Raw genomic sequence first — 13,729 nt, forward strand, 5'->3', positions numbered from 1 at the left:
CTATAGTATTGTACAATCAATTTAGACTGATAAAAAGAATTTTAAAGAATTAAAAAGGACTGAGAAAATTAAAAAACAATGTTACAGCGATATGTTCCAAATCCTTTAGAATGTCACAACTAGGAAATAATGTAGGCACTTAGTTCCTTTCCATTTGTCCATATATTTTCAGTTTTAATTGTACTTTATTAATTTATCTATATGGTTTCAATTTTAACCATACTTGAGCAATGCTGTGTCCTAGTTTGGATTTGTTGAAGAATAATACCACTTCCAGTATATTTCACATATACGCATGTATATGTCTCATATTATATCAAATAGTATGTGTATAATATAGAAATCAAGATCATTATAAATCCCAATTAGAGTCCTTGGGAAGGAGAGCTAGATTATACCACATGATCAGGCCTATAATTTATATCTAAGAAGTGATACTTTGTATGATGGATGTTGTAAAGTATTCTCAGGAAATTGCATGACTCATTCTTTAATGTTAGAAACAGTCTTTTGAAAGGTGAACAGATCATTGAAAACAAACCATGAAATCTGTTCAGCCAGCTATTTATGTTTGAAAAGTGTTAAATTATCTTATTCATACTTGTGGTTACAATAAAGATTAATTGCACCAATATTAGGATTAAATGTTATTTGTTCTACTTCAGTAGGACTACAAATCCAGTTGTACATGTTCCACAATCCAAACTGTGAAGGAAAGTGGGGAAGGAAACAACCATACAAAGCTGGGTGAAATTGTATTCAAAAGAAAACCTTAACCAGATGGTTGCCTAAAGTTCTCTTTTTGCAAAAGAGCCGATTCTGAACAGATTGTATATGTGTCTCACTGGTGGAAGTGGATTATCTGTCTTGAATTGGATTGTGATGACGATGACCCTATTCTAAGTAAACCAAATCTCTTGAACTATATAATGAGATCAGGAGGAGCATTCAGCCTCAGAGCGACAGATTGCAAAGACTTTCATGATTTTGCTAATGTTTTATTTTCTTTTTTCCTCTAGCCTTTCTCTTGATGTACATGACACTGGGGCATTTTCCTGTACAAATACTGGGTCCTGTGGTTCTGTAGAATCATTGTTTTTAGTCTTATTTTTATTTTATTTTGTTGTATAAGCAGAGCTGAATGAGTGGCCGGAAGCTGCGAAATCTGTCTTACAAAAAGGTGACTGTGGAAAAGTCTACAATCTTCATTTAATGTGCAGTAGGATTGCAAAAAATCTGCCAAGAGTAATCACTTAGATAATTCACTCTTATTTTCTTTCTCTTCAGGCTCTGAGGAAACAAAAGTTGCTTGAACAGAGCATCCAGTCTGCACAGGAGATTGAAAAATCCTTACACTTAATTCAGGAGTCCCTTGCATTAATTGACAAGCAATTGGCAACTTATATTGCTGACAAGGTGGATGCAGCTCAAATGCCTCAGGAAGCCCAGGCAAGTATACCTAACTGGAAATGATATTCTGTTAGATATTTTTAATCAAACAGAACATTGCTGGTTGTCTAATTTATAGATTATTTATTTCATTGTGCAAGAGATTATTTTTATTGAGTCTTTTTTTGTCCATTTACAAGTAAGGGATAAAACAAATCTAGAATAGAATACTGTTTATATCCTCAAACATAAAATGTAACAATGTAAAATGCAGACACTAAAAGACAGGCACAAATATCCTGTATTCATCAATATTTTCATATTGATCATATTTTTGACCAATAAAATCCTTGAGAATGTGGAGAAGAATGATGATAAGCTCAAAAAAAGTGCAGAGCAAGTGATCAATTTTGAATGAACACTTGTACAATAAATGAAGCAGACAAAATCACTCTGAAATAGAATACTGTCCATCAAATCAAAATTGGAACAGCAGTAATAAATATTATAGTAAAAAAGTTATAGTAGCAAACATAGTCAATATGTTAATCATTCAATGTATACATTTTTGAAAACTTATTCAAATCTAGTTAAATTTTCTAGCATTAGCTATTCCTATGACTATCACAGTTTGATACACATAGAAAAAATTATGCTCATGCATTAGCAGTATTCATTATATTGATGATAATTTGTTACTGAATTGAGAATTGCAGGATTATAAATGAACTGAAATTAAATGAAAAAATGTTAGTTCTCCTTTTTTTTCTCAATAAAGCGACATGGCCTTGGAGGAATGTTTGATTAAAGAATGCTGAAAAGTTTCTGAATGGAGTAAAAAAAAATTGTATAGTATGAATAATAATCATTAAATTAAAAATACATATAAATTTTAGAATATATATAGTGATACTTTTGGGACTTACAAAATGAAATATTGGGTAGCAATTTGAGGAGACCAAAGATTTTGTTGGCCAAGGGAAAAAATGGGTACTTTTAGGGAAAAAATGTCTTGTGGGATTGACAGTAAATTTAATATTTAATACTGTATATGTGCATTTATTTAGATGCAAATGTAGTGTTCTTTGAACATGACTATAATATGCTAGTTTTAAATAATACAATAAAAATGTTTTTTTTGATATCCTCAAATTTAAAAAATGTATAATACAAATCTACTACAAGCTTTTAATACACATATTTTTTATATTGATTCTCCCCAAAGTCAATAGTAATTAATACACAAAATTTTGCAAGCCACCTAAAAGTATTGCAAAATTCTACTCTACAATTTATTTGACAAAAAAGCAGGAAGTGGATTGTTTTATGGAATGGCATTGTAAAGGTCTCAGATTAACTGCAAGGATTTTATTTCTATTTGAAACTCATGTGGAAGACAAAAAGGAAAGAGGCCTTCTGTGACAGACTGAAAGCCCAGTGTATCAGACACAGAAGCCACTCAGACTCCTAGCAAAATCACATTTTCTCAAGTTTTTTTGTGTACTGGGGACAAGTTTACTCCTTTGTAATGACAAAGAAAAACATATGGTTCTTTAAATATAAAAAATGGCTAATTGTAATCAATAGATTAGTGGGCTTTGGTTCTGTGTGAAATAAGTTTCCTTCAAGACTGAGAAGCAGAGAAAATGTATCATATTATTGTAGTGATTTTTCTAAAAAGAAACAAGCTTCAATTTTCTTTGAGATGTTGATTCTAGAGATTTGTGAGTGTCTGACTCCACCATGTGGTACACTGATAGTTTTGCTACTAAATTTGTATTTGTTAATACAGACTCCAGTTTCTACATTGGAGACTGCAATTATGAGGTATTAAAAACTTTCAAACATTATGGATATACATTTTGTGAATAGAACTTATGCTGGGTATAACCTTACTATGGGTAAATGTAAACATAGATGACGATACAGACTTTCATCTGCATGTCTATTCGTAATGCTAGACCAGATACAGGCTTTCCATTTTCTGAAAATGTTGCTTTACCAATTATTTAGCATACTTAGAAAACTGCATTCTGATTCTACTTTGGATTAAAAAAATGTTACCTAGTATTTAATGATATGAATTTACAGAGGGATAGCTTAGCCAGTTAGACAATAAAACTTCATACTGCACTGTGTATTGGTTGGCCTGTGAATACTTTTTTTGTTTTTTCAAATAGTATCACTTAACAAATTCACCACCAGCCTGGTGCATGTCATCTTAAGGAAATATTTTTTTATTAAACTACAAATAGAATAAAGGAAATGAACAAATATATCTTATAGTTATTGAAACTTCACCTTGCAGAACTACTTTAAAAATACCCATTCAAAATTTAAAATCTGATTACTTCTTTGAAATAATTTGAAATAAGAAAGATAACCAAGTTGCATTATCTACAAAAAAGCACATGATACCAATTTAACATTTTTTCTTAGCTTTCCACAACAATGTACTCAAGATAGAATTTTAGTATTGACACTTAAAGTCAAGTAATAATAATAATAATAATAATAATAATAATAATAATAATAACTGTACTCAACCCATCAAGTCCGAATCTGATTGGTCTCAGTTTATGGAGATATTATGCACTTTGATATTCTCATATCTACTGTGTAGAAGGGTGTTTCATAGTTCACATTTGATGATTACTGACCTCTCGATTTTTTCCCCATAATTCTAACCAGTCCTTGTTAAGATTCCTACCTACATCTCTGTTGAAGTTTTGGTTGGAAAGTGTCAGAGTGATTACTGATCTCCTGGTGACCTTGTCTCTTACATTTATCATTTTTTCACTCTAAACTATATGGGTTAAGGCTGCAATTAAACAACAGAATCCCATTGTGAAAATCTCTCTACATATTTAAAAGATTAAATTTAAGCTACTTGTCCCATGTAATGCTACATATAGTGAAGGTTTTCTTAGTATTAATATTTTGAGGCAATTCAGATTCCACATTTTTTAAGTTATCTCTTATATAAAGAGTTACTTATTCCTGGGCTGGAGAGATGGCTTAACAGTTAAGGCACTTGCCTGCAAAACCAAAGGACCTCTGTTAGATTACCCAGGACCCTTGTAAGCCAGATGCACAAGGTGGCACATGTGTCTGGAGTTTGTTTGCAGTGGCTGAAGGCCCTGGCACGCTCATTCTCCCTCTTTCTGTCTGTCGGATTCTCTCTATCTCTCACTCTGCCTCTCTCTCTCTCTCTCTCTCTCTCTCTCTCTCTCTCTCTCTCTCTTTCAAATAACTAAATAAAAATAAAATATCTTAAAAAGAATTGCTTATTCCCACATAGAACCCAGAAGAGTTATTAATTAAAAATTCTCGCCAGGATAACGCTGAACACAGATCACATTTTTTTTCTGTTTATCATTTATTAGCTTCAAATTTTGTTATCTTTGATTTGCTGTTGTATCATTTTCCTTGTGAACTGCCATTATTTCCAGAATGTTCAGCAGAATAGAGCCACCTAACAGATTTTCGATAAGTACTTGGAAAATTCATTGACCCCCACAATGGTTTGGTCCATAATAATGTGCTACAGAAATTTGATAGGTAATGTGATATTTAAAAAATAAAAATTGGAATGTGCCAAAATGGACCTTTTCATCTGCCACTTCTAAGACAGAAAAGATGCAAGATGAAAATTTAGAATTTGGGCCAGGGGGCTGAAGAGATGATTCAGCAGTTAAGGCATTTGCCTGCAAAGCATAAGAACCTGGGTTAAGTTTCCCACTACTCACTTAGAGCCAGATACACAAATTGTCACATGCGTCTTGAGTTTGTTTGCAGAAGGAAGAGACACTGGCATGCCTATTTCTCTCTTCTCTCTCTCCTTGAAAATGAAAAAGTAAAATACTTTTTTTAAGATGAGCTGGGAGATGGATCAGCAGTTAAAGGTACTTGCTTGCAGAGGCTTCTAGACCTGGTGAAAACTTCAATTGCTCAGTAACCATTTTTAATGCCAGATGCACAAAGTAGCACATGCTTCTGGAATTCATTTGTAGTTTCAAGAGGCCATGATATTCTCATAGTGTTTCTCAGTCTCTCAAAGTAATAAATAAAATGTCAAAGATAAATTTCTGGGAATGTGATTATCATATTCATTTAGAGTAATTTTTATAGTGGACCTCAATTATGTCATGATATATTATAATATTTCCTTATGATATTGCCAAAGTTTGGAGCTTCAGAAGTACTCCCAAAATATTTTGAATATACAAAATTAAATATTACATGAAAAAGTATTACTAGTCCTTCTCTAGCTTCACCATGAATTATATATTTTTCTAAGATCATACCATGCCAATGTGCATTATTTTATGTGATCAATAAAATTGCATAAGATACAAAAGTCAATTTGTTGTGTTTAAAAGGATATATGAACTAGCTGGATTTATGATTGAGGCTGACTGGGATAATGGTGAGAAAGAAACGGACACAAGAGACCTACACTAGATTCAAATATCTTGTAAAAATTTCTAATTAGTCTAATCAACTAATGAGATTTATTTTTATAAACAGAAAAATTTTGTCTCAGTGTCTTCTTTATTATGTGGTTTGTTATTATTATAATCTGAATTAAAAATTTATCCAAAATCATAGGGATGTTATTTATATGGACAAGTAATAGGGTTTTCAACTTCTTGCATCTTGACACAAATAGATTTTATTTTTGGATTCTGAATCACAGCCACATCTCTTCCTGTCAATACTTTCCAAGGGCTATCTATGACCTTTGTTTTCACTCTGTTTACATTGTTCTCCACACATATTTTTCTAACCACTTGCCTACCTTTGTTAAATAAATGCAGTAGAGATTATTTTTCTCTTCACATTGCCTTGAAATATATTTAAATATGATTGACCTAAATTCCATAATAAGTAGAGACCAAAACCATCAAAAATCCTTCAACTTAATTTCCAAGGTTGCTTCTTGATCTTTCATCAAACTTCAGGCATTGGAAATCTGATTCTACTTGCAGTACTTACTGACCATTACTACAACTTAATTATTTGACTTTTCTTAAAACTGACATTGTTGATGGGCTGGAGAGATGGCTTAACAGGCAAGGCACTTGTCTAAAATCCAAAGGACCCAGGTTCAATTCCCCAGGACCCATGTAAGCCAGATGCACAAGGGGCACACACACCTGGAGTTCATTTTCAGTGGTTGGAAGCTCTGGTCTGCCTATTCTCTCTCTCTCTCTCTCTCTCTCTCTCTCTCTCTCTCTCTCTCTCTCTCTCTTTCTCTCTCTTCCTATCTGCCTATTTCTCTCTTTCTCTCAAATTAATAAATAAAATATTTTTGTAAACAATTAAAAAAAGAAAAAAAAATTGACATTGCTGACTTCTTTCCAATTCTTAAAGTTCTCACATCATTTTATTTAAATGACAATGTCTTTTCTCATGGTTCATTATCATCTCAATGTGGTAAACATCTATTTTGGGTGCATTTCTTCTTTGTATCCCTTAAATTCCTTTGTATTCTACAGCTCTCTGCTTGCTCCCTCTTCTTCTTTCTATTATATGAATACATACACTAAAATGAATAAATATTATGTAAAGGTATATGATAACCTTCTCTTCTTTGGCATCTACACACACACACACACACACACACACACACACACACACACACACACTGCCTGAAACTACTGCTGACCTGCTTTCCCCACCATGATGAACTGAACCTTTGAATTATGGGCTAAAAATAAGCCTTTCCTTCCTAAAGTTGCTTTCATCACATGTTCTTTTTTATTGTAATGAGAAAATTAATACTAAAATTCAATACTCAGAAATGGGATTGTTGCTATCTCAAATCTAATATAGTTTTTTCTAGACCTTTGGGGCTTGTTTGTGGGAAAATGTAAGATAAGTTTGGAACTTAAGCCTTAGTATGGTATAGGTGAGTTGAATGGGAAATTATGATGTATTTTTTGAGGACTAGATTGTGCAGAGAAATGGGGACAATGTAAACCTAACTCATGAGGTTTCAGAGGGAAAGAAGGAGTCTTATTAGGAACAGGGATAGAAATCATATATGTTATATTCTGACGAAGAATCTAGTAGTTTTCTGCCTGTGGTCTGCGAACTTCAATGACTCTGCATATAAACACAGTGAGCAAATTTGTCAGAGGATTATCAAGACAAGAATAGAACAATATGAAAAACAACAGGGAGAATAATGAGTTCAACATTGCAGACAAAGGAATACTGAGAATGTAGCTATAATTTTTATATAGCTTTGCATCATTAAATAGGAATGTATTTTGTTTTTATTTATTTATTTGGTTTTTCAGGGTAGGGTCTTACTCCAGCCCAGGCTGACCTGGAATTCACTATGGAGTCTCAGGGTGGCCTCGAACTCATGGCAATCCTCCTACCTCTGCCTCCCAAGTGCTGGGATTAAAGGCATGTGCCACCACGCCCAGCTTAAATAGGAATGTACTTCTCTGGAGTAGGAAATTAGGAAATGTGCTCTGAGGGCAAGACCACATCTATTGAAACTCTGAATTGTGAAAATACAAATTAATTTGAAAGGATTGTGTATACACTGAGAATTCCATTGTAAATGCCCCTTGCTTGAAAACTGCTCCTTAGGAAAGTGTTACCCCAGGGCCTGCACTCTGAGGCCAATGCAAGTGTGTTCCAAGGAGTACAGGATCCATGCCAGAATTTAGTAGCCTTTGCTAAGTGGTACTGGCTTTGCAAGTACATGCTCTGCGTATGTAATATGATTTAATGTATATAATATAAATAAAAATCCTTTATGGAGAACGATATGTTATATAGCTCTTTGGTATTGGTCCAAAGTGATTATTTCTTTTTAATAACCTCAATATTAATAAAATCAATAAATTAATTTTGGTAACATGTTACTTTACAATATTTCTTGTCATTTTTAAGGATGCTATGGCTTTAGTAATACATTAGAAAAGGTGAATTTCATCTTCTTAGCAAGTGAGTTGTTTTTTGAAATAACATGCAGAGGATGCTATCTAATAATGTTCTTTCCAACAGAAAATCCAATCTGACTTAACAAGTCATGAGATCAGTTTAGAAGAAATGAAAAAGCACAATCAAGGGAAAGATACAGCCCAAAGAGTTCTATCCCAAGTTGATGTTGCACAGGTATTTTGAATTGCATGAACTGTAGTTTGTATCATTCACATGTTAAAACAAAGTTAGGTCTATATTAGTCAATGCAAATTTTAAGAAAATTACAGCACAACATATTTTATGAAAATTACATTATGTTATGTAGCAGTATGAGCTTTTTTAAAATTCTTATCAGTTTAAAGATAAAATTCATTAACATCACAGTTTAATATTTGATTAAGAAAGGTTACTGAGTTCTAAGTACATATTCTTCATGTTAAGATTTGAAATAAATGTTTACTTTGTTTACAGGTTTTAAAAAATATCTCATTATTTGCAAGGAGAGAGATAAAAGAGAATGGGCATGCCAGGTCCTCTTACCACTACAAAGAAGCTCCAGATGCATGTTCCGCTTTGAGAATTTAGCTTTATGTGGATACTGGGGTACAGAGTCTGGGCTGTCAGGCTTGCAAGCAAGCACCTTAACCACTAAGCAATCTATTCAGCCATTGTTCTCAAACTTATGCATATATAGCTTCAGTAAAAGAAAATATTGTAACCAAAATATGATTAACTATTTTATAAAAGACAGAAAGTCAATTTGCTGTCCTTTACCCTTGTTATCACAGAAAAAATTGCAAGATGTCTCCATGAAGTTTCGATTATTCCAGAAACCAGCCAATTTTGAGCAACGTCTAGAGGAAAGTAAGATGATTTTAGACGAAGTGAAGGTACACTTGCCTGCCTTGGAAATTAAGAGTGTTGAACAGGAAGTAGTGCAGTCACAACTAAATCATTGTGTGGTATGTATTTCTGATGAAAAATATCCATATATCCTTTGATTTTCTGCTATAAGAAGTATTTGACAATAATCATGCACAATGGAACTTGATTTTAGATCATTGGAATAATCACACCATATAGTTTTATAATTAAAAAAATATTTTAGTCCAATTTCAAAGGTATCCATAGCCTTTACAAAAGTTAAAATTGTTTCAAAGTTCCAAGTTTAATCTGAAGTTTAATACTGTCTCATATCTGTAAGTCCTGTAAAATTAAAACAAGTTACATACTGCCAATACATAATGGTACAAGAGTAACTATTTCCAAGACACTGGACAGAAACAAATAATAGTCATCAGTTAAACATCAAACATCTGCAGTTCAAGTGCAATATCTATAACCAGTGACAATGACAACAACCTCTGGATTTTCTATTTCCACCCCTCTAGCTGGGCTGATTAACCCAGGGAAAACTTTCTTCCTTGCCAACAGCATTTCATTGTAGCCATTACACCATCCTGGTATATGTAAAACATCTTTGGATCTTCATTTCAAAACAAAGTCCATGTTCTCAGCTCCAGACAATAGCCTTTCTTTCCCTCTAATACAAGGATTCCAATAATCTTGTTTCACAGCTACAGTATGTGAAAAACTGTGCAGATCACGACCTGCTTCACAGCACTTTTCATGCTTCCCAAAACAATACCAGATGAGCAGTAGCACAGCCAATTTGTAAAGCCAGGGGTGAAATCAATCTTGACCTTGAATAACTCTACACCTTTAGAATTCTTCCTTTAAATCTCTTCCTTGTAAAATAATCACATTCCTACTCATTAAGCCTCTTCTGGGTGGATTTTACCCTCAGGCATCTTTTCTATTTTCCTAATGCAAAGCAGTTGCTCAGCCTTAATAGTGGCAATCTGTTTAATTGCAACAGCTTCAATGACTTAAAACTAGTCTCTGGGCCAGTCACTTTAAACTTGTTTATTTTTTTTTCTGTGATAAACCATGCATCCTTCATTTCTTTCTGTTCTATACCTTCTGCCATGCACACCAGTCCATCTATTACTTTTAAATTCAAACTTGATTAAACTCTCTGGGTTGGGGCCAATGAACACAACCAGCCTTTATGCCAGTAGTCCTCTTCTAACAAAGTTCTCTCCTACCCCTTTGAAAGTTTATAAGCCAAGTCTTCATAGCCCACAATTATCTCTGCATTTAGCATTTTGAAACTTTCAACAGAATAGCCCATAAAATTTGGCTTACTTAACCATGAGGATTTTTTCAGTCCCAAGTACCAAGACCTTCCACATTCCTCCAGCAGACAAGTTCAAAAAGACCAAAATCCACAAGCCCACTTCTCTGACATCAATTTACTGGGGAAGTCAGCTTAGAGTTGCTAGATAGATATCCAATCCGAAGCAGTTTATGGAAAGAAAGAGGTTTATTTCATACTTATAAGTTCCAGGGGAACACCATCAGTGTATGAAGAAGCTGGCTCACTTCCATAAATCCAAGTGGAGAGACACCAAAAATAGCCAGCCCCACAAAACCACCAGAGCTCAAACTGCTCTCCCCACACCTTAAGGCTGGACCCAGATCTGCTGTCAAACAAACCTTTGAGCTGGTCTGCAAGATCTGTCCTCAGTCACCTGCCTCTTGTAGATCTTCCTGCTAGTGGCTCAATTTTAAGAAAACACTGAATCTATGGGGTCATACTTTCAAGTTATCACATTTACACTAAAATATTGGGATGTATATTTAAATGGAAATCCAGAAAGGAAATATACTAATCTAGTAACATAATAACAATTATAATATAATATAATTTCAGAAATAATGGGTGCTAAGTAAGCTAAGATATATACAATAGCCACCTGTAATTCTCAAGGCTATAGAAAACCTGATAAATTAACGATTGAAAGGCAAAACAGATTACAATCCAAGTACTTTTACTTTAATGTGGAATATAATTTCATTAAATAGTAGTACTGAATATACATTGAAATAGCATGAGACACACTGACAGAATTAAAGGCAAGGTAAATTAAAACTAACCTACAACATAAAGCTTCATTAGCTTTTGGAATATCAATCATTGTCATATGTTACTGTTGTTTGAAATTTATCAAGTTAGAGAACTCATTTTGATATATAAAGATGAAGTGGAAGAGCATCTTTTAGAACAATCCATGAAAGTAAATACATCTAGAATAATCAGCATTCACAAAAACAATATTAACATATATCATCAGAGAAAAGATTAAGATTGAAGTTAAACTAAATGAAAAAATAAATTGATTTGATTCCAGAAACAATCTACTTTGCTAATGCTAGATTATTTCTTAGAACTAAAAATGCATATTACATGGATTAAATTCTGAAGAAATTAATGCACCATGGTTATATATATGCATATTTTATGTGTGCACACACACAAACAAATATATTTTCTGGAAAGTAACTACAAAGAAAAAGTACATCAAAGTAGTGTAGACAATATAGTGGTAAATATAATTCCCTTGCAAAATTATTGTTCTTGTCTCAGAAGGCTTTATTATACATGTAAGGAAAAATTTGCATGATTTGTAGTTATGATAGACATATGTTTAAAATAATATATTTCTTTTTAGATTTAGTAGCATCAATAAGAAAATTAATTTGAATAATTAAAATATTTAAAACTATTTTGCTTCCTTATATATGATATATGTAACTATGATTTTGAATCAAAATATTTCACCATGAGAACAGTGAACATATCATTCTATTCTACCACTGGTTCCTTCAAAGCCTCAAATAATTTCTTCTGAATGGAAGGCATTCAATAAACACTTAGTGACTGAGTAAATTAATCTATCTAAATTTAGGGTTAGAATTGCTTAACTGTAAAACTTAAAACAGAAAACAAAAGAAGCTTCATGTACTTGGGTTAAAGAAATAAATATATATGATCTATCTATCTATCTATCTATCTATCTATCTATCTATCTATCTATCTATCTATTACAAACGTAAGTGGCCATTATGTATTTATATGAGTTGAAGCACAACTAGCAAAATGAAATGAACAATAAAGATAGAAATGATATGCCAGCAGCTACATAAATGCTATTCCATTAAAACTATAAACATTAAAGATCATTTGAGATTAAATTTATGCAGTTTTACTTATAAGAGTATGATTTCTAACATTGTTGTTTATTATTTGTTTTATGTTTTGCCTTAGAATTTATATAAAAGCTTGAGTGAAGTGAAGTCGGAAGTGGAAATGGTGATTAAAACTGGACGTCAAATTGTACAGAAAAAGCAGACAGAAAACCCCAAAGAGCTGGATGAAAGAGTAACAGCATTGAAGTTGCATTATAATGAACTGGGTGCAAAGGTGTGTGCCAATTGAGACAAACACTTTTTGTCGAATTTTTTCTTTTGAAGTAGGCCTAGGCTAGCCTGGAATTCACTATGTAGTCTCAGGCTGGACTCGCTCTCACAGAGAGATCCTCTACCTCTGCCTCTCAAGTGCTGGGATTAAAAGCATCTGTCACTATGTCCTGCATCATTTTCTATATAAATTCAAAGATATGATACAATAAGTAAATTTCTATTGTCATTTTCTTTCTCCTTCTATGTATGTACACACACACACACACACACACACACATATATATTTCCAAGTGAAGTTCATCTTGACAACAGTAAGTCTCTACCTGTAAATATAAGCTGAAACATGTATAAACTTCAAGGGGTTTGGATTGGGTGAATATTTCAAACAGATTTTCATTGTTATTAATTTGCTTTCTCTTTCAGATTACAATCAAATATAAGCATATGACTAGTAAACCTTTTACAATATCATACTTATTCATGTTCCCACACAGACCATATTTGGCAGAGCATTGAGGGCACATGGTCGTATAGGTCACTTCCTATATGACCTAGACTAAGTCTGTCAAAATCCACCACATTTAGCTAAGCAGATAGCAGAGCTTGTAATTAACTCTTACAATGCTGTGGCTTTATTTTACTGCTGCATTATTACAGTACCTTTAGCAACTCCATCTGACTGATAACTAAAGACACTCTCATCTTTCTACCTACTTATTCCAACACTAGGGAACATATAAAGTAGTTAATTCAATTGTCTCAGATATTCTATATATATTCATATAGTTTAAAATTATAAAGATAAAATATCTCTTTAATGTTATGAAGTTCCAGTTTTATACTTCTGGTATTTTGGCTTTTGGGGTATTTGCTAAAACCAGTGTGATGAAATTGAAATAATTCCTCTATATTTTGTTGTAGTTTTATAGATTCAAATGCAATTTTGGAGAGGTGTATTCCATATCCTTAACATCTTAAACTAGAATTATGTGTTGATGAGTACCTTCTCTTTTTGGTTTTAAGATGACCTCAAATTTACTGTGTAGTTGAGGATTACCTTAAATCC

The 13,729-nt window shown here is 32.9% G+C and overlaps 1 protein-coding gene across 1 annotated transcript in view; it reads left to right on the forward strand.

Moving 5' to 3' along the window:
- The window catches only part of Dmd (dystrophin), a 2,157,654-nt gene that overhangs the window by 868,797 nt on the left and 1,275,128 nt on the right, over positions 1 to 13,729 (forward strand). The window contains exons 31-34 of the mRNA XM_045140973.1: positions 1,288 to 1,449; positions 8,419 to 8,529; positions 9,126 to 9,299; positions 12,509 to 12,664. Of these exons, the coding sequence (XP_044996908.1) occupies positions 1,288 to 1,449; positions 8,419 to 8,529; positions 9,126 to 9,299; positions 12,509 to 12,664 (603 nt within the window). The remainder of the gene's footprint in view (positions 1 to 1,287; positions 1,450 to 8,418; positions 8,530 to 9,125; positions 9,300 to 12,508; positions 12,665 to 13,729) is intronic.

Source organism: Jaculus jaculus, chromosome X (assembly GCF_020740685.1).
Source record: "Jaculus jaculus isolate mJacJac1 chromosome X, mJacJac1.mat.Y.cur, whole genome shotgun sequence".
NCBI lineage: Eukaryota > Metazoa > Chordata > Mammalia > Rodentia > Dipodidae > Jaculus > Jaculus jaculus.